This window comes from Aulostomus chinensis, chromosome 12 (genome assembly GCF_037954235.1).
Source record: "Aulostomus chinensis isolate RoL2024-O1b breed Wild chromosome 12, RoL_Achi_v1.0, whole genome shotgun sequence".
Classification (NCBI taxonomy): Eukaryota; Metazoa; Chordata; class Actinopteri; order Syngnathiformes; family Aulostomidae; genus Aulostomus; species Aulostomus chinensis.
Genome location: NC_141331.1, coordinates 470001 through 494424, shown reverse-complemented (window position 1 = coordinate 494424; position 24424 = coordinate 470001). Strand labels below are relative to the sequence as shown.

Below are 24424 nucleotides of genomic sequence, written 5' to 3'. Positions count from 1 at the left end.
GTGAAACTGGGCAGGAAGTGGTGCGTGACGTCTCCCCGTGTAATTTTGAAATTTACAGTCTGTAGCCGCGCATACAGTCGCGGAGCAGATTGAGGTCCGCGGATTTTCTGGCCCTGCTGAAGGAACCTGGTCGCTCCGGGCAGAGAATCCGGACCGGATCGGACAGGCCGTCGACGTCATCATCTCCCGCGGAGCCACGCGGGGTCCCCACCGGTAAGGACACATGCTTCAGACCGGTATGTAGGCACGCGCGCCACTCCCTTCCACCATCAGCTTCAAAGACACCTGCAGACACAGCACGTGACCCAGAGAAGACGTCACACCTGAAAAGGCAGCATCGCGCTGCGGTCACGTGCGTACACAACATGATGTCCATGGCTCGCTGCTGCAGGAAGGTTCGGTTACCGCTACTGGCTGGTGCTGAGACTGGTGCTTGCTGACTCCGTTCTTATACCGGAAGTGATATTGGTTCTGATGTGTCCAGATAGTGACGTATGTGATGCGGGTCGTGACCTGTCCTGACATCAGTGTGATGGCATGAGCCCTCTCCTGTTAATGGCTGTGGGTCATTAATGGGTCGTCATAATTCTCCTCCAATGGTTCTGCTCATATTTGTGTGTGTCGGGTTGCTGGTTTGTTCATGTGGCAGTAAAAGTCTCCACCGTCTCTGAAGCTGAAACTATGATGGATGTAGAACTTAAAGTGTGACCCTCCATCAAGGCTCCACCCCTCCACAAACATTCAGGGACCATCCCTCCATCATCCATCCATCCATCCTATCCCTCCATCTTCTCCCTCTTCTCCTGTTGAGGGTGGTGGGGGTGGAGCCTATCCCAGCAGCCTTCCCCCTGGACAGGTCACCAGTCCATGGCAGGGCCAACACATAGAGACAGACCACGCCACGCCTACGGTCAATTTAGAGTCTGGATTAACCTGGTCCCTCTTGATGTCTTTGGACTGTGGAGGAAGCTGGAGTACCAGAGAGAACCCAGCAGGAACAGGGAGAACATGGAGACTCACCCAGAAAGACCCCGTGCTGCAGCCGGGGCTCCACCCACAACCTTCTTGCTGGGGGGCCACAGTGAGGACCTCTGCTCCACCATGCAGTAACAGTCCACTGTTGCTCATAAACCAGTTACTAAAGCCGTCTGGTTCATAGACTTCTTAGCTTAGCACTGCTAACGTAGCATCCAGGCTTCCAGCATCATCAGAGGGTTCATCAGTGAAGATGATCTTGATGAACTGAACCTGGAAGATCATCAACTTTTGTTCACCAGAGCTGATTTACTGGTTCAATCACCACAATCACATGGAGCGATCCTATTGGCTGCTGGGGGAGGAACCAGGAGATGACCACTTCCTGTTGGTGGAGGAACCAGGAGATGACTACTTCCTGTTGGTGGCAGAACCAGGAGATGATCACTTCCTGTTGGTGGAGGAACCTGTGCTACATCCGAATGGCCAAGCAGGTCTGATCCTAGGTCTCAGAGCAGGTCGCAGGCTGTCCCAAACACAACTGGCGCGAGTAGCGACCTACTTCTCAACCTAAATTCCAGCCTAAACACGCCCACATTGTAGGTCGGTTCAGGTGCATCCTACGGAGCAACCTATGGCCCACAATGCACCGCGGACTTCTTCTTCGTCCCCTAAAAACTTGTGGACCCTCAAGCCAAGTTAGCGCCACCAACAGTCTCCCATTCTGATGAACACCAACATTTATAGTTGTTGATGACTAAAGGTGCGTTCATGTGCTTAATAATAGAGAACGAGGGAAAGGTGCTCAGAGTGGAGTGCAGTACCACAGTCAGGCCAGCAGATGGGGCTTTTGTTGGTGCTGTCTACCTCATTGCGGTATCTGTGCTCTGCCAGCAGAGGTCGTGCTTCACCACCATCTTCTTGGGTGTCTGAATGGTGCCGCTGTGTTTAGGTTGGAGGAGGAGGACGTAGGTTGGCACTTGGCAATTGGGATGCAGCACAGGAGATGACCACTTCCTGTTGGACTCCAAAAACCTCCCTGGCATGACCACTTCCTGTTGAACTGTGTCAGTACTCATTTTTTCATGATTAATCTTCAAGTTTGTGTCTAAAACTTTATCTGTGTTCTGTTTCAGAGGAGAACATGTGCACCAAGCTATCAGTGGGCTCTGACCCGGGATCAGTGATGTCAGAGCTGTGAAGTGGTCCAACATGGCAGCCGAGAATGGCGCTTCATCAGCAGTCACATATTGTCTGTGCATCTTGCTGCTGCCTGCAGTGTGCGGTCAGTTCCCACCTTCACATCATCCATGTTGTGCTGAGCCAGCGAGGGGCGCTGTTGGTCTGGCTGGAGCAGTTTGTTGTGAAGCTGCATTAAAAAGAGTTGTTTTAGTGAAGACTATCTGATTAGTGGTGCTCGTCAAACTGTTCTGACACTTTGAAAACACCAGAAAATGTCATGTTTCTTTTTCCAGTGGGAAAGCATCAGAGCTCTTGAGGGTGAGGATGGCCAGGATATGGCAGATGACCTACAAGTTTTCTTTCCTCGTTTCGAAATAGGGATTGGAACGAGAACTAACTGGTCGAAGGCAGCCTGATCCAACAATCAGTCAGTCTGTCACCAACAGACGTGTGCGTTGTTCAAGGGTGTTAGCAGGTGCCCACACATCGGTGGCTACTTGTTAAATTCTGAGCAGATCAACTGTCCCCAGCTGTCACAGATGAGTTCCGGTCCTCTCTGGATCCCACGTTTATGGAAAACATCAACAATTCTCCCCGCCCCCAAGATCCCTTCACCGACTGAGCACAACCACTCCCATCCTATAGGGTGAACGTTGTCTGTCATGAAATGCTTTGAAGGGATGGTGAAAAAATATGTTCTCCTGAGGACCCGTCATCTATCAGACCCTCAGCGGTTTGCTCATCCGTCCAGCAGGGGGGGTTGATGATGCTCCTTTAACTTTGTTACATCTTGCTAGAAATCCACTGCTCAGCAGGTCAGACCAGGGAACAATGTTCAGTCAGCATGACGTCTTATTACCCACAGCATTCATTTATTTTTTCTGACAGGCGCGTGCAGTCCGCTCACGTGCACTTTGCGGTCTGCAGCTGGGGGTTGTGTTTTATGTCACGTCGTCCAATGTCTCTGTACTTGCGTGACCTTGTAAGAGGGATGTGGGAAGCATGAACCTGGGGTCTGGCCTGGGGTTGTCGTCGTGAACGGTTATGTCTCATGAGAAAGATTTCCTCCAAGGGGACAAAAAATGATCTGATTAAAATTATTATTATTATTATTATTATAATTACTATTATCTGATTAGTGTATGTGGAAGAGGCCAGTAGTCAGAGCCTCCATGTAGCACGTGTGCTAAGCTAGGTTAGCATGGTATGTGTTCTCTGGAGTTAATGAACCGACGTGTGGACAACGGGGGGACATCTGTACTTCCTGAACACACGCAGTGCCTGGAAAGCAGTCAGTTACAAAGTCTTTTCACCAAAATGACACACGGACATCACGAGCGCCACGCGGTGACGCCAAGTATTCCTGCGGTTATACAGCACATTACCAACATTTTTGTGGATTTCATACTTCGTGCCAGATCAGCACGGGAGGCGTGACGAGGGATGATGGAAGGGCTGTACAAAGGGATGCAGGTCGGAACCTCTCTCTCCTTTCGGGTGCCAGCAGAGATCAACATGGCGGCGGTTCCCCACGGGCGCTGCTCAGGATGTGACGTTCAGCTGGGTGCTCGCTACAAGCCAGAGTTGCTCTGTCAGGACTGAAGCAGATGAAACTTTGTCACGCTACTCTGTTGTCATGTTGTTTATACTTGAGTAACCATGACAACCAGAACTAGAGATAGGGTTTTCTGATGTGCACAATATGCACGTGTGTGATAGCAGCTCAGCTTCGTTTGTTGCTCTAAGTCCTGACGTCCGGCCTGCGAGACACAAGTCCTGACCAGCAGCCGGGCTGTGGTGCTTTGACTGCCAGGGTTGCAGCTGCACTGTGTGTGCAGACCAAATGTTGCCAGCAGGCTGCCAGACGCTGAGCTCGCCACTCTGGACAAATGGAGACTCCAGCTTGCTGATTCTTGACAGGAGGCGCGCTGTCAGGTCATAAACACCAAGGTTGTAGAAGCTGAGTGTTGATCATGTGACTTCTGCTCTCAGCTCTCATGATGCTCCAAAACTGTTTTTTCACACATGATCAAATATTACAGTTGAAGATGAGATTTTGTGATTTTTTCCCCTGATGGACCCAAAGCTCACGTGTGACCCTTTCAGGGACTGTGGGACAGTTGATCATCTCACGGGGTTTCCGACTGAACCCTTTAGTTTCCTTTTTGAAGAACACCTGTCCAGCTGGCCAGGAGCGTTGGGTTTCAGGGCGTGAAATGAGTTTGATGTCAAGGTAATGGAACACTGAACCAATGAACCTCGCTCGAGCTTCACTGTGAAGAGCAACTGTCAGGTCTTTTTTACCACCGTTACGCAATGATCTGCGCACACACACGCACGCACACACACACTACCATTGAATGGCTTTGATGTATCATGGAACTTTTAATACTAGTGTTATGTCACAGTTTGACTTTTTTTTTTACAAGTACATGCCATGTCCCTTTACCCACCTGTGGACACAGACCCAATAGCTCCGCCCCCTAACTCACCTGTAGAGGTGATGTAGTAATGACGGTTGTCTGTGTATATAGAGATACTGTCTGTTATTCTGTCTCACATGTTTTCATGACTAAAATGTTTGTGCAGGTTTTCGTTCTGAGGAGAGGGAGTGTGTGTTCAGTGACCAGCTGGGGGCGGAGCCTCCCAGTGGCCTGGCCAATGAGCTGCAAGGTGTGGTGAGGGAGAACAGCACAATTCGATGCAGCAGTGGCTCCCGCTGCTATGGATTGTGGGAAAAGAGGCCAAATGGAGAGATATTCCTGGTGAAACAAGGTGAGGGTTGTACACGCACGCATGCAAGCCAGGTGCAGTGGTAGGGTTACAGGTGTGCTCCCTGTCTGGCAGGGTGTTGGACGTACATGGGTGGCCAGCAGGAGTGCCACAGCGATCGTTGTGTGGTCACAGCAACGCCATCACAGATCCAGAACAGCAGCTATAGGTTCTGCTGCTGCAGCTGTGACCTCTGCAATGCCAACTTCACAGAAGCCCCGCCTACCGATGACGCACCTGCTCTGAGGCCAATGAGGGATGATGGCAGACAGAAAGGTGGGAATATAACTTTGTCCTGGCCAATCAGATGCTTCCTGGAGGCTGTTGCCAGATGGACACCAAGTTAAAACAATAATGCATCAGGAACTTCTTCATCCTCTTCCTGTCTGACATCAGAGGAGTGTTGCTGTAGAGCCAATTGGTCAAAATAATGATTATCGATATTTATGGATGTAATTATCGATTATTAAATAAATTAATAATTAGTATTAAATATTAATTATTCGGGGCACCACCCTGATGAGTTCAGGGAAACTAAACCACGACCAAACTTGTAACAGTTACCAGTCTCTAACAGAGTTGATCCACCAACAGTCAATATCCTGTACCATCAACTACCTGGGACGGCTCTGATGTTGGAGGAGATCACAGCACTGCTGTTGCTGAGACACGTGACCACAAGTTGGTACACAAAGACACGACGACTTCTCTCTGATAATAAAATGGGTTTATTGACACAGTGCATCCATCAATCAGCAACACGTTGGTGTAACGGTTATCTAACCAAAAGACACAAGTGATAAAGTGTGTGTGTGTGTGTGTGTGTGTGTGTGTGTGTGTGTGTGTGTGTGTGAGGGAGGGAGGGAGGGAGTGTGTGTGAGTGTGAGTGAGGGAGTGTGTTTGAGTGAGGGAGTGTGTGTGAGTGTGTGTGAGTGAGGGAGTGTGTTTGAGTGAGGGAGTGTGTGTGAGTGTGTGTGAGTGAGGGAGTGTGTGTGAGGGAGTGTGTGAGTGAGGGAGTGTGTGTGTGTGTGTGAGTGAGGGAGTGTGTGTGAGTGTGAGTGAGGGAGTGTGTTTGAGTGAGGGAGTGTGTGTGAGTGTGTGTGAGTGAGGGAGTGTGTGTGAGGGAGTGTGTGAGGGAGGGAGTGTGTGTGAGTGTGAGTGAGGGAGTGTGTTTGAGTGAGGGAGTGTGTGTGAGTGTGTGTGAGTGAGGGAGTGTGTGAGTGAGGGAGTGTGTGTGTGTGTGAGTGAGGGAGTGTGTGTGATTGAGGGAGTGTGTGTGTGTGTGTGTGTGAGTGAGGGAGTGTGTGTGTGTGTAAGTGGAAGAGAGAGAGAGTGAGGAGGGGAGGGGGGAGCCTGGTTTCCATTAGCGGCTAGTTAGCTGAGGCTAGCTAGCCGCTAGTTAGCACCGTGGAGGTAGAAAATGTGGAGTGTTAATTACTAAGCTGAGCACTTAGCGGAAGAGAGAGAGAGAGAGAGAGAGAAAGGAAGGAAGGAAGGAAAGAACAAAGATGAACCCAAAAATGTGTGTTAACACACTTGTGCAGTATTAATAACGTAACACCTTCTTGAGAGGTCACGGTTATTAATAACTAACGTCAATAAATAACATATAATTCTATGTAGAATCTGCTAATGACAGGACTTCGTCTCATAAACAGAGCACTCATAGACATCATACAACACACTCAGCTATTTCTCTGCCCAGAAAATGCCTAGTTGAGGAAATCCTTACTTGACCCGGTGGAGCGGTAAGGGATTGGATCTCCATTGATCCGGCGCGGGTCGGCTCGACTCGGAGGGCAGCAGAGCAGCGGCGGGGCAGCCTGCAGGGTCTGCTGGAGTTACTGGTAGAAAGGTGAAGAAGCTGGAATGAGCCACCAGGGACCAGTTCACGCGGATTGCGTGGCTCAACGGTGGCTTCTCTGGACGAGTGGACAGGGGGGGAGAGTTGTCCCTTGCGGAGTCTCTGCTGTCGCTGCACTGCCAGCTCGAGGTCCGAAGAGGAGAGCCGAAGAGGTCGAACCTTCTTTGCGCTGAGGTTTTATGTGGACCGGCAGATGATGTCACTTCCCGTGGGATGGTACTGGCTCTCAGCCAATAGCAGTGCATCACGCAAACTTCCGGTCAAGCAAGCAGGAGTTCAGAGGGGGGGTCAATGGTCAGAGTGAGACCCTTTTTTTATGACCCTTTGTTTCAAGAACATGTGACCACTCAAATGCAGGCTTCAGAGTGGGGTGGTAGGCCTCACAGGCCAAAAGTCCTTTCTTCAGCTGGACTAATTGTCACATCTCTGAATGAATCTCTTGATCTGTTTGAGTTGGCACAACAGTAGCGTTAATGATGACATCATTCCCCAGGTCAGCAGCCATTCCTGGACAAGGAAACGGCACTCATTGCCCTGCTAATGGTCGCCATAGCAGCTGCACTCATCGTGTCTCTGTTCCTGGGGCACCGCTTGATGAGAGGTGCTCTGTACACACACACACACACACACACACAGTTAGGGAACATTAATGCCATCAATCATCACATGAAGTTTGTGTGTGTGTGTGTGTGTGTGTGTGTGTGTGTGTGTGTGTGTGTGTGCTCAGGGAGGCAGAAACACACATTGTCAGCTTTGGAAGGGGTGGAGACGGCAAACACAGAGTTTGCTGTTAACCTGGAGAACCTGAAGCTGCTGGAGGTATACACACACACACACACACACAGCCCTTGAGTGTGTATGTAATGTATATTTTATCAGTGCAGCTTCAGAATGCTGACCTCACAAACCATGACATCGCCAATAAAACCATGATGTCACACTCACCTCCTTGACGGCTGCTCTACGAGGATATTCAGTTGCCTCAGTCGCTTGTTTCAAACGTTTCATGTCACCACAGAAATGATCTCAAATCCCTTTTCGGCACATTTTTTTGCCATGTATTTTGCCAGTGGTGATGAAAAACAGACCAACACAACGATGGTCTTACTGTCAGGGCTCAGGATGAAGTTCCAGCCTGGGACGTGCCAGTGGGTTTCTGTGACCTTGTTTAGAGTTTCTAGATGCTCGTGCTGGTTAAAATAAACAAACGGAAGGCAACCGCCTTCCACCCTCACCCTCCCTCAGTGACGGAGGAGGAGAGGTGCAGCTCGACCAGGAGACTGTCAGCGTTATTTCTGATGTCTGAAGCACACAGTACGTGCAGTGATTGCAGCCACGACTGAGGTCATTTGCATTTATCATGCGATCAATTCATCATCCATCGCCACAGAGCCGCCGCCGCCGCCAGTGCCAGTGTTTCTGCCTGGCTTTGCTAACTTGCCGAGATCCTGCTGACGTGGTCGTTGTCTCTTGGTTTGTGTGTTTGTATCTGGTGCGTGTCGAGTCAGTGGTCATATTGGACCCTTTTCTGTCTGTTCTTGTTATCGGGAGTTCACACATGGAGTTTTGTTTTGAAATCTGAATGAATCCACTTTGCCGTTCATCTGGGGGCTTGTCTGGCTTGACCTTTTCTGTGCAGGTTGGCGCACCATCCATCAAAAAAAAAAAATTCACCTCAGTTTTTATAATTTGTACTCACTACTACTCTATTGTTAAGGATATTAAAGAAAATGAATAACATGAGAAATAGAAATCTATAATTAACCCCAGTGATTGGTGACCAAAAACCCTTGCAGTGTAATATTTCTGATTCTGATTGTGATGACAGGGGTCCTCAGGTGCATCTCTGTAGTGACCTTCTCTCCACCCCTGGCAGCTCATTGGTCGGGGCCGTTATGGTGCTGTGTTTCGTGGCTGTTTCAATGAGCGCTGTATGGCAGTGAAAATCTTCAGCGCCGCCAGCCAGCAGAACTACGCCAACGAGCGCTCCATCTACAGCCTCCCGCTGCTGCAACATGACAACATCGCCTGTTTCCTGAGCGCCGACGAGAGGACCACAGCCGAAGGACATCCGGAATTCCTGATTCTCATGGAGTTCTACCCTCATGTAAGAGAGCTAAGGACATGGAGACAGCAGCTTAATTTTATATAAAATTAAGGTGAAAACACGTGGTTTATATATTATATGTTTATATTAAATTTAGTGAGAAATTCTGTCAGTTCACCTTTTTTAAAAAAAAAAAACTTCATTTTTCAATCAGTATTTGAAAGACATTCAGGAATACAGAAAGCACAAAGGAGGAGAACACTACTTTGCCATAGAGAGGAGCCATTTTGTCCATTTTGCTTCATAGAGCTCTGTTTTCAGCCGAAGAAAGTAGGTCATTTGTTCCATCGATCGAAGTTCTTCTCCAATGTCCAGCCAGTGGCTTGGCCCAGGAGGCTCAGTCCTCAGCCAGCTTCTTGTAATGGCTTTCTTAGCCCCAAGTGTCAAGATCTTAAACAGGTATGTATCTTCTTTACCTATTACATCGTCTGGCGTCAGTCCTACATATATACGGTATACCGGGGGTCATTGGAGATATTATGTCCAAAAATTTCAACCATAGCTCTGAGAATCCCCTCCCAGAATGACCGAATTTTCGTACATGTCCAGAATATATGAGAGTGGTTGGCATTCAACTGCCCACAGTTTCTCCAGCAGTATTGACTTTGGCCTAATTGTTTATTTTTAATTGACTTTTAATTTAGTTTGTTGACGTATGTTGGGTCTTTAGTACGGACTGCCAATCAACCTCAGATAGCACAATAGTGAATTCTTTTTCCCATTTCTCTTTTATGTACATTGTATTTCTTCCCTGTTGCTTCGATAAACCTTTGTACAATTTGGAGACAATTCTTGAAGGAGTTTGCTTGAATGCACCTGTCAACACCTCAATCACATCATTCCCTTCCAATGAGATTTCCTTCTTAATTTCTGTCTCATAAGAGTGTCTTAGTTGAAAATATCTGTACAAATCTCCATTTTCCAGACCAAACTCATTTTTGACTGGTCTAAATGATTCAAAACTCTGCTGATCTACCGCTGGAGCCGTTATTGCTTTGTCCCTCCACTTTTCAAACGTCTTGTCGAACAGTCCAGGTCTGAACTTGGAGGAGTGAGAGGGCCATATCAACAGCTTACAGTCTCCCGTTAACTTGTATTTTCTAACTACAACACGCCACATCTCAAAGGTTTCTCTCATGATCGAGTTTTCACCGTGGAGATCCACATGTTCTTTTCCTCTTAGCCTTGATTGAGGAGGGGTCTGACCCAGGGTCATCTCAATGTCCTACCATCTGGCTTGGTAGCTCGGGGAGCACCAATATACTATGTATCTAAGCTGTGCAGCATAGTAGTATTCTCTTAAGTTTGGCAAAGCCAATCCTCCATTTTCTCTGTCCAGCTGAAGGGTCTTGAAACTATCTCAGGCCTGGCTCCCGCCCAGATGACCTTAGATGTAAGCTTGTCCCATGCTGCAAATTGTGAGTCTGGTATTCTAATGGGGAGCGATAAGAAAAGATATAACATCCTATGTAAGAGGTTCATCTTGACTACCTCGATTCTTGAGCTGAAATCCATCACTAATGTGGACCACTTTGCCACATCTTTTTGAATTTTATCGTTTATTAGTTTGTAGTTTGTCTCATGTATTTTGTCAAATTCTTTAGTAACTATCACTCCTAAATATTTTACCGACTTAGCATTCCAATTTAAATTATATTTCTTCCTGATTTCTGTATTTGGTTTATGGTTAAAAGTTAAAACCTGAGTTTTAGATATGTTTAATTTATAGCCCGACATCCATCCATATTCTTCCATTATCTTTTCTAATTTAGGAAACGTTGCATTCGGGTCTTCAAGGAAGGTGATTATATTGTCAGCAGAGAGACCTATCTTGTGTTCATCTCCTGCGATTGTGATTCCTGTCAGCCCGTCTTCTTGTCTAATTATTTGAGCAAGAGGTTCTATGAAAATTGCGAAGATGGCAGGGCGAGCGCAACAACCTTGTCGTGTCCCTCTGCATATTTTAAAAGTGTCCGACAGGTGTCCATTAAATTTACCTCTGGCTGTCGGGTTAGTGTACAATGCTTTAATACAGTTAATGAATTTAACATTGAAGCCCATCCTCTCCAGTACTTTATACAAAAAATCCCAGCTGACCCTGTCAAACGCTTTTTCAGCGTCCAGGCTGATCAGGGCAGCACTTGTAAGGTGTTTATTAGCATGCTCGATAATGTGGAGGGTACGCCCGATGTTATCCTGAGTTTGGCATCCTTTTACCAAGCCTGTCTGGTCTTCATATAAAAGGTCGGGCAGAAAGTTTTCCAATCTTTTGGTGATAATGGATGTGAACAATTTATAATCTACATTTAGGATAGATATTGGGCGATACGATTCACAGTATTCTTTGTTTTCCCCCTCTTTAGGAATAACAGATATTACAGCACCCCTCCAAGATGGAGGGGCTATCGCTTTCTCAAGTGTCCAATTAAAGGACCCTAATAGAGTCGGAGTAAGACCTTCTTTGAATTTATTGTACCACTCATTTGGATACCCATCGCTCCCAGGACCTTTATTAGTCGCCTGTCTACCTATGGCTTTACCCAGTTCGTCTTTAGTGATAGGGGCGGTCAAATGTGTATTTTGCTTTAAACATAAGGATGGAAGGTCTAGTGATTTCAGGAAGTGTTTAATTTTCTTTTCATCAACCTTCTCAGGCTGTGAGTATAATGTCTCATAGTAATCTTTAAAAATTCTATGAATTTCATCTGGGTCATATTTTAATGAATTCGATAGAGGGTCCCTAATTTTATTAATGGACTTTATTTGTTGTGTTCGAAGACGCCTCGCTAATATTCGTGTTGCTCTAGGGCCTGACTCATAAAAGGTTTGCTTTGTGAATCTCAGTTTTTTTTTATTTCATCATTCGTTAATTTTTCTAATGGTTTCCTTCTATCTTTAATCTGATTCCCTATTGTAATTTGATTGTCATTTTTAGGTCGTCGTTTCTCTAGTTTTTCCAAATCCCCCTCTAATTGGTCATATTTAAATCTCCCAATTTTCCTGAAGTGAGCTGTTCTAGATATTAGCTTCCCTCTCATGACTTCTTTGACCGTGTCCCAGACAATTGTTGGGTCTACCTGGCCATTCCTATTGTCTTTTATGCATTCACAAATTTCTTTTTCAATTTCTTCCACGTAGATCTATTGTTTAAAATTCCAATATTCAGCCTCCATAGTGTACTCCTTGGTTTACTATTTAAATGAATAGCTAGATAAACAATGTTGTGATCAGAAATATCCGCTGATCCGATTGTACACTCCTGTACTCTACATCTATCTATGGTGTTCATCAGGAATAAATCCAGTCTGGAATGTACATTATGAGTGGCTGAGTAGTGGGTGAATTCCCTATCTCTTGTATGGACACTTCTCCAAACGTCAAACAGGCCGGCTTCTCTCATCAGATTATTTAAAGCTTTTGATTTTGGGGATCCGCGTCTGCTCGGGAGATTGGAACACAATTCTGAATCATCACCTAGATACAACAAGCACAAGCAGACGCGGACACACCCAGTTTGGGGAAAGATTGATCACCCATTGTCGACGGCTCTGCCAGGGACAGCAAGTAGGTTCAACCTGTCTGACCTAAGTGACCGGATTGGGCTTTTGGGTGACAGGAGGTCCTGGAGGTAAGTTGGACCAGTGTGACTGATGACTAAACACCAGGATTGGACCTTGAAGATGGTATGCTGGTTTACAGGGAGGCAGTGGAGGGAGTGAAGGATGGAGGAATGTGCCCTGACTTCTGAGTTTTGGTTAGAACCTGGGCAGCACTGCTTTGGACATATTGCAACCTCTGTTTGGTTTTAGAGGGAGGACCTGCAAGCAGGGACTTGCAGTAGTTGATACGGGAGGTGACAAGTGCATGTACTGGTTTGTCAGCATTAGGTTGAGATAGTGAGGGGCTTAGCTTTGAGATGCTACTCAGGTGGTTGAGTGAGGTTGGACAGATGAGGTGGAATAGGAGTTGAAATTGATGTTGTGATTCCTCACTATCTTTCCCAGGGTTAGTATGTTGGCCAAAAAGAACAGAGGCCCCAGAATTGACCCCTGTGGGACATCAGCGGTAACAGTGGAAGTGGTCAAGGGCAATACCTGTGACTCCCACCTTCTGGAGATGCTGAAATGAGGTATCATGATCCCCTATGTCAAAGGCAGTGCACAGGTCCAGCAGGAATATTAGACTGGGGGAGCCATCGTCTGACACCATCAGTAAGTCATTTATAACCCTCACCAGAGCTGTCTCACTCAATAGTGTGTCCCAAATAACATACTACATACTACATACTTAAAATTTTGAGTGTACTCAACTCAAAATGGGAAAAAGTATGGCTAGTATGCGAAAATTGAGTATGCAAAAGTACCTGGATGCTGTACTCAAATCGGTCAAGATTTTGAGTATCTGACTGTGGACACTCGCCGCACTCATTTTATTGATAAAAATGGCGGCGGACAGCTGTGGTGAGAGTCGGTCGACACTGACTTGTACAGAGTCATCTTTACATTAAATAATGGGGACAAGTTTGAAATTCTGTGTGGACTCGGGTTTGAAAAAATAGAACGACTTGTCACCAACATGTTTTACTAAATAGATCCCATAGATAAATGCTACATACGGGGGGCAAAAAAGTATTCTGTCAGCCACCAACTGTTCAAGTTCTCCCACTTAAAAAGATGAGAGGCTTGTAATTTTCATCGTAGGAACACTTCAACTAGGAGAGACAGAATGGAGGAAAGAATCCAGGAAATCACATTGTAGGATTTTTAATGAATTAATTGGTAAATTCCTGGGTTAAATAAGTATTTGGTCACCTACAAACAAGCAAGATTTCTGGCTTTCACAGACCTGTAACTTCTTCTTTAAGAGGCTCCTTTGTCCTCCACTCGTTACCTGTATTAATGGCACCTGTTAGAACTCGTTATCGGTATAAAAGACACCTGTCCACAACCTCCAACAGTCCCACTCCAAACTCCACTATGGCCAAGACCAAAGAGCTGGCAAAGGACACCAAAAAATAACTTGTAGACCTGCACCAGGCTGGGAAGCCTGAATCTGCAGTAGGTCAGCAGCTGGGTGTGAAGAAACCAACGGTGGGAGCAATTATTGGAACATGGAGGCCGTACAAGACCACTGATGACCTCCCTCCATCTGGGGCTCCACAAAAGATCTCACCCCGCGGGGCCAAAATGATCACAAGAACGGGGAGCAGAAATCAGGCAGGCTTTGGGGTTGTTGTTCTGTAGAGGGACCAGGATGACTGATCCGTGTAAAGGAAAGAATGAATGGGGCCATGGATCCTGAGATTTGAGTGAAACCTCCTTCCATCAGCAAGGCAGTGAAGATGAAACGTGGCTGGCTCTTCCAGCGTGACGATGATCCCAAACACACCGCCCGGCATCAAAGGAGTGGCTTCCTAAGAAGCATTTCAAGGTCCTGGAGTGGCCCGGCCAGTCTCCAGACCTCAACCCCATAGAAAATATTTGGAGGAGGTGAAACTTGGTGCTGCCCAGCGACAGCCCCACAACATCCCTGCTCTGGAGGAGATCTGCATGGAGGAACGGGCCAAAATACCAGCAACAGGGGGTGAAGACTTGGAGAAAACGTCTGACCTCCGTCATTGCCAATAAAGGGGAATAACAAAGTACTGAGATGAACTTTGTTATTGACCAAATACTTATTTTCCACCATAATTTGCAACTGAATTCTTTAAAAATCAGACTGTGATTTTCTGGATTTTTTTTCTCATTCTGTTTCACAGAGTTGAAGTGTTCCCATGATGAAAGTTACATGCCTCTCTCAGCTTTTTAACTTGCACAGTTGGTGCCTGACTAAATACTTTTTTGCCATACTGTACCGTTGACATTCAGCCAATAGAAGGAGGATATTGGGTTGTTGGCGTCGATTGTGGCGTAATGATGCGCGAATGGCCGTTCATTTTGCGGTTTTACTGCTTCAAAAATTGACAAACAAGTGCAGCCAAAAGGTAGCGGTAATTAGCTGATGCTGATGCGGTGCTAGCTGGTCACAAATGGGCGTGGAAGAAGATATCGCGTCATTATTTCCGGTGAGTGCACCGCGCAGCGGAATGTGATTTGGGACAGCACTGTACCCTCAAACCTCACTCGCTGCGCGATTGAGTACATAGTATGCTTAGTATACTCAATTTTAAGTATGCACTATGGAAGTATGCGATTTGGGACAAGGGAAAAGAGCTGGTGGGATTGAAGATGGCCATGAAACTAAGGAGCGACAGTCTTTTCCAGTACCTAGTGCAGGGTTGAGATTGGTTGGGAGTTAGAAAAGACCTTGGGATCAAGTTTGCGCTTTTTGTTCTTTGGTCTGATGATTGCCACCTTAAGGGAAGGGGGTACTTCACCATTGATCAAGGACTGGGTTTATATATGGGTCATGGTAGGAGCAATGGTTGGGTGGCTCTCTTTAAAAAGTGATGTGGGGATGGGATCCACTGAGCTGCTGGAGGAATTCATTTTCTGAACAATGGTGGATACCTTTACCTCAGTGACCAGCAAAACAATTCAGAGTTTGGTCATTGGCAGGAGAAGGGGCCAATTTAGAAGGAGTTATGTTATTCCAGATTTTCTCAATCTTTGTTTTAAAAGAGTCCCTGATAGCTCTGAGTGCAGAGGTATTTGCTTTCTGACATTCTCTCAGAGGTAGCTGTTGGACAGTTAATCCAGTTTGCCCGAATTGGTGATAATTTTCCATCCCTCAGATTTTAGGGCTCTTTATTGGTTGGGATGCCGAGGGCGGCGGAGAGACACCATCCAATCCGCAGATTGTTGTTCCACTGGTTTACCTGCTCTTCCAGTGAGAGGGCAGATTGAGGTCAGACAGGGCAGAGGAGAGAGTGGATGAGAGCAGGTCGTGGTCAGTATCCTTGATCTTGTAGAAGATGATGGAGCGGCTGGTGCTGGAGTCAGATGATGTCATTAGAGTTTCCAGTAGCACAAGGCGAGGGTCAGAGATGCCAAACTCCAGGATCTAGGTTTTGGTAACTGAGAGATCGCAAGATCAAGGTTGGCGTAGGAGATCAAGTTGTGTGATGGCTGTGACACATGTTGGAGTGAGGCAGTTGTTGAGACTCCACAGTTGTACTACAGGATATTTCAACATCATGCTGAAGCATGGGCACAGAGGAATTTAGCCTAGTGCTTGGTGTTGCAAGCCATGGACTAGACCTACAGAGCTGGAGGACTAGTCAGATGGTCCACAGCAGTGCTGAACAAGACATGAAAGTCCAGGTGCTTGCACACTGACAGTAGGAGATTGACAGGCAGTCAGCTGGTGGTGGAGGCGATGATAGCCAGTAGGTTGTGACAGCTGTGCAAATGCTCAGCTGTTAAAAACTAATAAAATATGTAGAAACCATCTAAAAATTAGCCCTGTGACCAAAAGCATTAAAATTACAAGTAAAACTTTAGATCAAATGATCAAATAATCCTGTTAGGTTGTTGCATCATCTTAACTTAAACCCACTTAGCATGGCAACGCCCACTCGTTGTCAGTCACAGAAACACTCATCTGTAGCTTGTTAACACTTAAATGGACATTAGTGAGATCAGGTGACTGTTCTCTGAAGCCTCCACCAGGATAACCATTGTCACATGGCACCTCTGTCTTCTGTCCTCTTGCCATGTCTTGTTATTGTTCTGGCTACCCTCACGCGTACTTCTTGTCAGGAACACACCCATACACAAACACATACACATCCCGAATCAAATCCTATAATCACTCAGTCAAATGACTCTCAGAATTTCCTGAATACATTATTCACAGATACACACATACACATGTTGAACACACTGTTTTCATTTCTAGAACAATTAATTACCAGCTTAACCCTTATGGCCCGATCGGCCCGCCGCCAGGCTGAAAAACCTGAAACCTGAGACAACACAGGTTGCCTTTTTCACACTGCAGACGAGCCGAGCAGAGCCGCTAAACACCCGGGTCGCTTGCAGGGTCGGTGGACGTGGGGCGAAATGCCGAGTCGACCCTTTCGGAGTGCCCAAGCACCCGTGTTCACCCGCATTTTTGGTGCAGTGTGAAAGGGGCTGTAGTGTTGTTGATAGCTTCCTGCAGGTGTATGGGGGTCCCTGGTTAGGTCTGAACTAAGTGTTCCAGCGCCGTAATTAATAGGTTATCAGTGTTCATCAGTAGGAAGGGTCAGACTCTACCTGCTCTAGGAGGCTGAGGTCCTTTAGAGTGCAGGGGGCACTCTTGAGGACCTTCTATGATATGGTGGTGGTGTCAGCCATCTTGTAGGGATGGTGTGCTGGGGCAGCAGCATAGCAGCTGCAGACAAGAGGAGACTGAACAAACTGGTTAAGAAGGCCAGCGGGGGGCGAGAGAATGATGGCCAAGCTGTCCTCTCTGTTGAGCATGGACTCCCACCCCATGAACACCACCCTGACAGCCCTGGAGAGCTCCTTCAGAGACAGGCTCCTCCACCCTAAGTCTGGAGGAGAGGTTCCACAGGTCCTTCCTACCTGCAGCTGTCAGACTGGACAACAAGCACTGGTCCCAGTGACCCCCCACCCCCACCCCACCAGAACCTGGACAATCTTAGTGTGCAATATTTAACACTTGCTGTGCAATAGCCAACACTTATGCTGCTAGTATTAATTGTAGTTGATTGTAGTTTATGATAGTGAATTATAGTGTATTGTAGTTTTTACTGTAGTTTATTATAGTTTCTGCTATTTATTGCTCTTGTACTTTTTCTGCTGCTACTTCTCTGTCTCTGCTGCTGTAATGGGGACAATTTCCCCACTGAGGGACAAATAAACGGTTATCTTATCTTAGCAGTGGTTACACTTGATGTACAACCTTAAACATGGTAGTTTAGCCTCAGTTCCTCCGCCATCAAAAACACATATGTACGGTTAATACTCCTGCTGGTGGTCCTGAGTAAGGCACTGGTAGATCTGGAGTTTGTCTCAAAACTCTACACGTTGCAACTTGCCACCCTCTATGGAGCAGCAAGGGGCACGTCCATGCACACGGAGACCCTGGGTCCTGAGGTCCTAATGGTGGTAGTTCTTCAGAAGAGCTCCAGTGGTCAAAAAAGAAGTTTATGTTAAATATGGTCTATATATTGCTGTTTGAAGAGTTCCAAACCAAGTGTCCCCGTTTCTCTGTCCATCAGGGCTGTCTGGATGGATACCTTTCTCTCCACACCGTTGACTGGCTGACCTGCTGCAGAATGACTCATGGCATCACTAGAGGACTCGCCTTCTTGCACACGGAGCTGTCCAGAGCCGGTAAGACTCAAGTACCTGAGATGAAAGGTGATTGGAGTCCCCTTCATAGCACATTTATAGTACAGAAATACCTTACCAACAATGTAATCCTGCTTCCATGTATGTTCCACTGGTGGGGGTTCTCAGGACAAAAGCCAAACCAGTTAATATCACCACAGTGTACAGCACACTGGAGAGTTGCAGCTTTAATCCCCAGAACTGGAACTTAAAGTCTAAGTTTCAATGTACAGTAAGTGTATTTATCTGACACAGGGAGAGAGAATATTAAAGAAGTTGAGTCAGATTCATACGTGCCTACAAATCCGTCCATCCGTTACTACTGCCTCCATCCTAGTAGAGCAGGTGTAGAACCTCCATCCTTGTAGAGCAGGTGTAGAACCTCCATCCTAGTAGAGCAGCTGGAGAACCTCCCTCCTAGTAGAGCAGCTGGAGAACCTCCCTCCTTCTATGAACCAGCACATCTGAGACAGCAGAAATGAAAACCTTCCTTTCCCAGCAGGAAGGTGGAGCAGATCCAGGATCAGTGGGGACGGACGTCTGCTTCGACCTGCTGGAGGGAGAGAGAGATGGAGGACAGAGACAGATGGAGAGAGAGAGAGAAAGTGGGGAGAGAATAATTGAGAGATTTGGATGTGAACTAGATAGGTCGAGGAAGACGAGCACAGAGAAAGACAATGGGATGGAGGACAAAAGAGTTATTGGTCTGTAGTTGGTATGTAGAACTTCTGGATCCAGGATTTTTTTTGAGGAGGTCTGCTACTTTAAAGAACTGAGGAACGGAACCAGATACCAGCAACACATTGATCATATCTAAGAGGGAGGGGCTAACGAGGGGTAGAGAGTCTTGGAGCAGCTTGGTTGGGATGGGGTCCAGGAGACAGGTGGACGGGTCACAAGACATTTTTTTGCTTATTTGGTGGAGGTCAGTAGGAGCAAAGCAGTGCCGGTGTGTGTCTGGTCATTAAAAGTTGATGAAACCAAGGAAACAAGGAGCACATTACTCAGTAGATCCGTGGCTCTCTGTCAGTCTGACTCCAGTGCTGAAGAGGAGTCTTGGCTGGTTCTGGTTCTCCTCTATTAACGCTCAGTTATCGGCTGCTCTAGTCTGAGTTTTAAGGCTCTCCGGCCAGATCACGCCTGCCTCTTCCAGTCTGGAGCAGCGCCACGTCCTCTCCAGGTACTGAGCTGTTTGTCCCAGCTGTTGGGTATCAGAACTGTACCACGGTGCTGGTGTCCTTTGTTTCATAGTTTTCTTTATCAATGATGCAGTCGAGTCCAGAGTCGTTCTCAGTGTGTCTGCTGCTCTACTGATGAGTGACCGATGGGGGCGGAGCTAAAGTTGGCAGCAGGCTCGTCTGTGATAACGGACACGACAGTGAATTTAACACCAGTGGGATTGTTTCCTTCAATCACACTATGACATCATCAGACAGACATCTGGTAATCTACAGTTTTCCTCAGTGGTCTGTAGTCCAGTAGTACAAGTACAAGGTGATGAAGGGATGGTCTGACAAAATACTACTGAATGTTCAACTTCAGCTCCACCTGTCAGGACCAGGTCGGGGGTCGGGGGTCGGGTTCACGTCCACACTGATAGAAGCAGTCAAGTCAGGAGTGACAGTCTGGGTCCTGCATTCATCTCACGTTCAAACATCCTCCTGCAACAATGACTCCATCTGTTCAAGACCTAAACAGGACATAAACTCTGACGATCAGATCAGAACTCAGGGTCTGGACCAGGAGGGGGAACACAGGCACTGATGGAAGCGGTTGTCGAGTTTCCTGGCTGAGAATCAGACTCTCAAATGAACTAGAACTTCCTCTGGTTTGGGGTTTATTACCAGACTTGAGTCTAGAATGGTAGCAGGTCCTCCTGCTGGGCCAGAGTCTGGAGGACTGGGAGGGTTAATGTGACTGGGAGGAGTGGATCCATGTAGGCTAACATGGTGGTGGTTCCACAGGTTCCAGTGAGACACAGCAGGTCAACGTGGTCGTGGGATCTTAATTTATGAACTAATACATCTTTGATGACAGACATGTGATGTTGAACAGCCCTCATCTCAGCCTCGTGGTCTCCTGAACCGGTTCAGTGGTGATGGGGTATCAGGTTGTATGAGAGTGAATAAACCCATGATGGGGGTTTGGAAGGGTGACTGCCCCCTAGTTATATTATTCACATTGTGATTTCTGTCCATCGTCCCTCAGCAGCAGCTCGATGTCAACTACACACAACTACACACACATCACAACACAATCAAATTGAAATATAACAATAACTTGGATTGATGCACATGGAACAGTAACATAAACAATGTTGCTCAGTGCAAAACAGAAGGAGGAGAAGTGTAGGGATGCAAAGTCTGAAGTGTTTGGCTCCACCTACCACAGTGAGTTATGCACTATGTTCCTCCTTACCACCACCAGGGTGCCCATGAGCCAGGCCCCAAACCCCCCATAGGGCTTCCTCAGTGGCAGCACGTCAGACCCTGGTCCAGGTAGAGATGTGAGTCTTTCTTCTCACGTGACCACCCTTCCCTCCGTTTCTATTTAGATCAATATAAACCAGCAGTGGCCCACAGAGACGTGACCAGCAGGAATGTCCTGGTCCGAGCTGATCTGTCCTGCGTCCTTGCCGACTTTGGACTGTCCATGAGACTCACAGGAACCCGGCCCTGTCGGCCTGGTGCTGACGACACCATGGCCATTTCTGAGGTCAGGCCACATGACACTACCTGGCAAAGGAATGGTAGTGCGGATTAGATGTTACTGTGTGTGTGTGTGTGTGTGTGTGTGTGTGTGCGTGTGTGCGTGTGTGCGTGCGTGCGTGCGTGCGTGCGTGCGTGCGTGCGTGCGTGCGTGTGTGTGTGTGTGTGTGCGCGCGCGCGCGCGCATGTAGGTGGGGACCATACGCTACATGGCTCCAGAGGTTCTTGGTGGAGCTCTGAATCTCAGAGATTGTGAGTCAGCGCTGAAGCAAGTGGACGTGTATGCTCTCGGTCTGCTCTACTGGGAGACCTTCAGGAGGTGTTCTGATCTTTTCCCAGGTCAGTAACCTGTGTGTGATGTCAGCAGTCAACAAGTCAGAGCTTGACATCATTGGTGGCTGTAGTATAAGTGGGAGGTGACAGACTCGAACCTGTGAAGATCATAATCATCACCGCAAAATGACCATCAACATAATATCTAAAGACAAATATACTAAAATGAGGTGTGTGCGTTTGTTTGTGCGCGTGCGTGTGCACAGGGGATCCTGTACCTGATTACCAGCTGGCGTTCCAGGCAGAACTTGGGAATCATCCAAGCTTTGAGGAGATGCAGATCCTGGTGGTCAGAGAGAAACACCGACCCAGATTCCCTGAAGCCTGGAAGGAGAACCTCCTGGTTCGTCACCCAACTCACACACAAGACAGATGAGATAAGAGTGGTCAAACCATAAAAGAGTTGTTCAGCATTTAAGGGATTGCTTGCCATTCCCTGGTTCCACCGGTGAATGACATCACAGCCTCACAATCACACGAGGACGTTGCGTATCATCCTCATGCAAGGCTGTGTGTCGGTGGTGGATGTGCAGGTGCTGCGTTCTCTGATGGAGACGATGGAGGACTGCTGGGACCAGGACGCCGAGGCCCGGCTGACTGCCCAGTGTGCTGAGGAGAGACTGACGGAACTCAAGCTACTGAGTGCACACACGGTGTTCCACAGGTACACACACATACTGTAAAATGGTACACATATCCTCACACACACACACACACACACTGATAGACAAAGATTTATACAAGACGTACGTGTATGTGTGTGTGTGTGTGAGTATATTCTACAATTCTTCAATTCTACAATTCTACAATTCTTCAATTCTACAATTCTACATTTTCATTTAGCAGACGCTTTTGTCCAAAGCGACGTACAACACAAGCAAGAATTCAGACTTAATTAAGGAAAAGCCCATAGGAAGCGCAAAAGTGCTTCAGTTGTGATTTGGTCACAGGTACTGCCATCTAGTGGCAGAAGAAGTGCCGCCCCCCTCCCTTTTTTTTTTTTTTTTTATATAACAAACATACAACATCACACAACCCAGTTAGTGCTACATAGTCACTAAGTGCTGGGTCTTGGACCCTCTGACTGATTCTACCACAGGACAAAGAGGAGCAGAGTCAGGTTCAGTGCCTCGGTGCTCTCTGAACAATTGAGTCTTCAATTGTCTCTTAAAAGTAGAAAGGGACTCAGCAGAACACACAGAGTTCGGTAGTTGGTTCCACCATTTGGGAACAACAGAAGAGAAGAGTCTGGCTAGAGATTTGGAGCAGCGCTGGGCTGGAAGCACCAGGCGTCTTTGGCATGCAGAGCGTAGTGGGCGAGAAGGAGAGCAGACCTGGATCAGGGATTCCAGGTAGGCTGGAGCCGTTCTTGGGATTGTTTTGTGAGCCAAGAGAAGTGCCTTGAATTTGATCCTGGCTGCCACTGGAAGCCAGTGAAGAGAAACCAGCAGCGGGGTGACATGTGCCCTTTTGGGCTGGTTGAAGACCAGACGTGCTGCTGCATTCTGGATCATCTGCAGAGGCTTGAATGAGCCTGCAGGGAGGCCTGCCAGAAGAGAGTTGCAGTAGTCAATGCGTGAGATGACAAGAGCCTGAACCAGAATCTGTGTGGTCTGTTGGGTCAGGAAGGGTCTGATCTTCCTGATGTTGTAAAGGGCATAATGGCAAGACCGAGAAACTGAGGCCACATGAACCTTAAAGGTCAGCTGGTCATCAATCATGACACCCAGGTTTCTGGCTGAGTTTGTGGGCACAAGTAGGCTCGAGTCACGTTGGACACTGACCTGAGGCTGAACAGATGGACAACCTGGAAAGACCATAAGTTCAGTCTTAGAGAGATTCAGTTGAAGGCGGCGTTCCTTCATCCATGTGGAGATATCAGCCGGACACGCTGATATACGATCTGAGACCGTTCTGTCATCAGGTGGGAAAGAGAGGAGAAGCTGAGTGTCGTCAGCATAACAGTGGTAGGAGAAGCCATGGGAGCGGATCACTGCACCAAGTGAGGTGGTGTACAGAGAGAAGAGAAGGGCACCAAGCACTGACCCCCGAGGAACCCCAGTCGATAGGCCATGTGACCTAGACACCTTTCCTCGCCATGACACTCTGAAGGATCTGCCTGTGAGGTAGGACTTGAACCACAACAAGGCAGAACCAGATATGCCGAGCTCAGAGAGTGGAGAGGAGAATGTGATGGTTCACCGTGTCGAAGGCAGCAGACAGGTCCAGCAGAAGTAGGACAGAGCACTGACCAGCAGCTCGAGCTCGTCTCAGTGACTCAGTGACTGACAGGAGTGCGGTCTCAGTGGAGTGGTCACACCTGAAGCCAGACTGAAAAGAGTCAAGTAGGTTGTTGTTCCGCAGATGTTCAGAGACCTGGTTAAATACTGAGCGCTCCAGTATTTTTGACAGGAATGGCAGAAGTGATACTGGCCTGTAGTTTTCAACCTTGGCGGGGTATGTGTATAAATATATATATAGATACATACATACACACATATATATGTGAATATGTATGTATACATGTATATGTGTACTGTATATGTATATATACACATAAATACGTATATATGTGTGTGTGTGTACGTCGGCGTCTTTCTTCACCACTAACTCAGCCTCTTGGTCTGCCATGCTTGCTACCCATCAGGGATGTACCTCCTCCCATCCTTTGCACAATTGAAGCGTGAATGAGTGATCTACTTTAAGCAAGAGATTACAGCAGATCTCCCAGCCTTAACACACACAGCACTCCACAGGTACACACAGACGCGCACAGACTTACCCAACTACAGGTACACACTCTCTCTCACAGGAATCCGTCTCACGTCTGCTGGCCACCTCAAAGTGGCTCTGCCTCTTCAAACACTGAGGACCTGCAAGTGGGTGCGGTAAAGAATCTCCAGGGAAGTGGATCTGCAGCTTCAGGCATGGAGACAGTTGCTGGAGTCATTGGAGCCAGGAAGAACTGGAACTTCATCAACTATGAACGTCAGCAGGTAGACAACAAACAAACAACTGAATACATTAATAAATACATAAACAAACAGCAAAATTTCATCTCTCTCCGTCAGACTCAGGGTCAGGCTTCCAGTTCAGACAGCAGTGTGTTTACCACCAATGTGATGCCAGCCAGGAGCCACTCTGTCCTCACGGAACACACCGGTGTGACACACACACACACACACACACACACACACACACA

At 47.3% G+C, this 24424-nt stretch overlaps 1 protein-coding gene across 4 annotated transcripts in view; it reads left to right on the top strand.

The window, feature by feature from the left end:
• Positions 1-57: 57 nt before the first annotated feature.
• Positions 58-24424, top strand: part of LOC147251637 (bone morphogenetic protein receptor type-2-like) — a 32683-nt gene continuing 8316 nt past the window's right edge. For 2 of the 4 annotated variants that reach the window (XM_086219478.1, XM_086219475.1), the window contains exons 1-14: positions 58-213; positions 2112-2260; positions 4747-4932; positions 5005-5205; positions 7287-7394; positions 7521-7612; positions 8670-8900; positions 18070-18184; positions 20736-20896; positions 21081-21228; positions 21429-21565; positions 21756-21886; positions 24035-24218; positions 24294-24384. In XM_086219478.1, coding sequence (XP_086075604.1) covers positions 2188-2260; positions 4747-4932; positions 5005-5205; positions 7287-7394; positions 7521-7612; positions 8670-8900; positions 18070-18184; positions 20736-20896; positions 21081-21228; positions 21429-21565; positions 21756-21886; positions 24035-24218; positions 24294-24384 — 1858 coding nt within the window. In that variant the 5' untranslated portion in view covers positions 58-213; positions 2112-2187. Of the gene's footprint in view, positions 214-1424; positions 2043-2111; positions 2261-4746; positions 4933-5004; positions 5206-7286; positions 7395-7520; positions 7613-8669; positions 8901-18069; positions 18185-20735; positions 20897-21080; positions 21229-21428; positions 21566-21755; positions 21887-24034; positions 24219-24293; positions 24385-24424 lie in introns of those variants that run through there. The other 2 variants (XM_086219476.1, XM_086219477.1) reach the window with 2 other exon arrangements.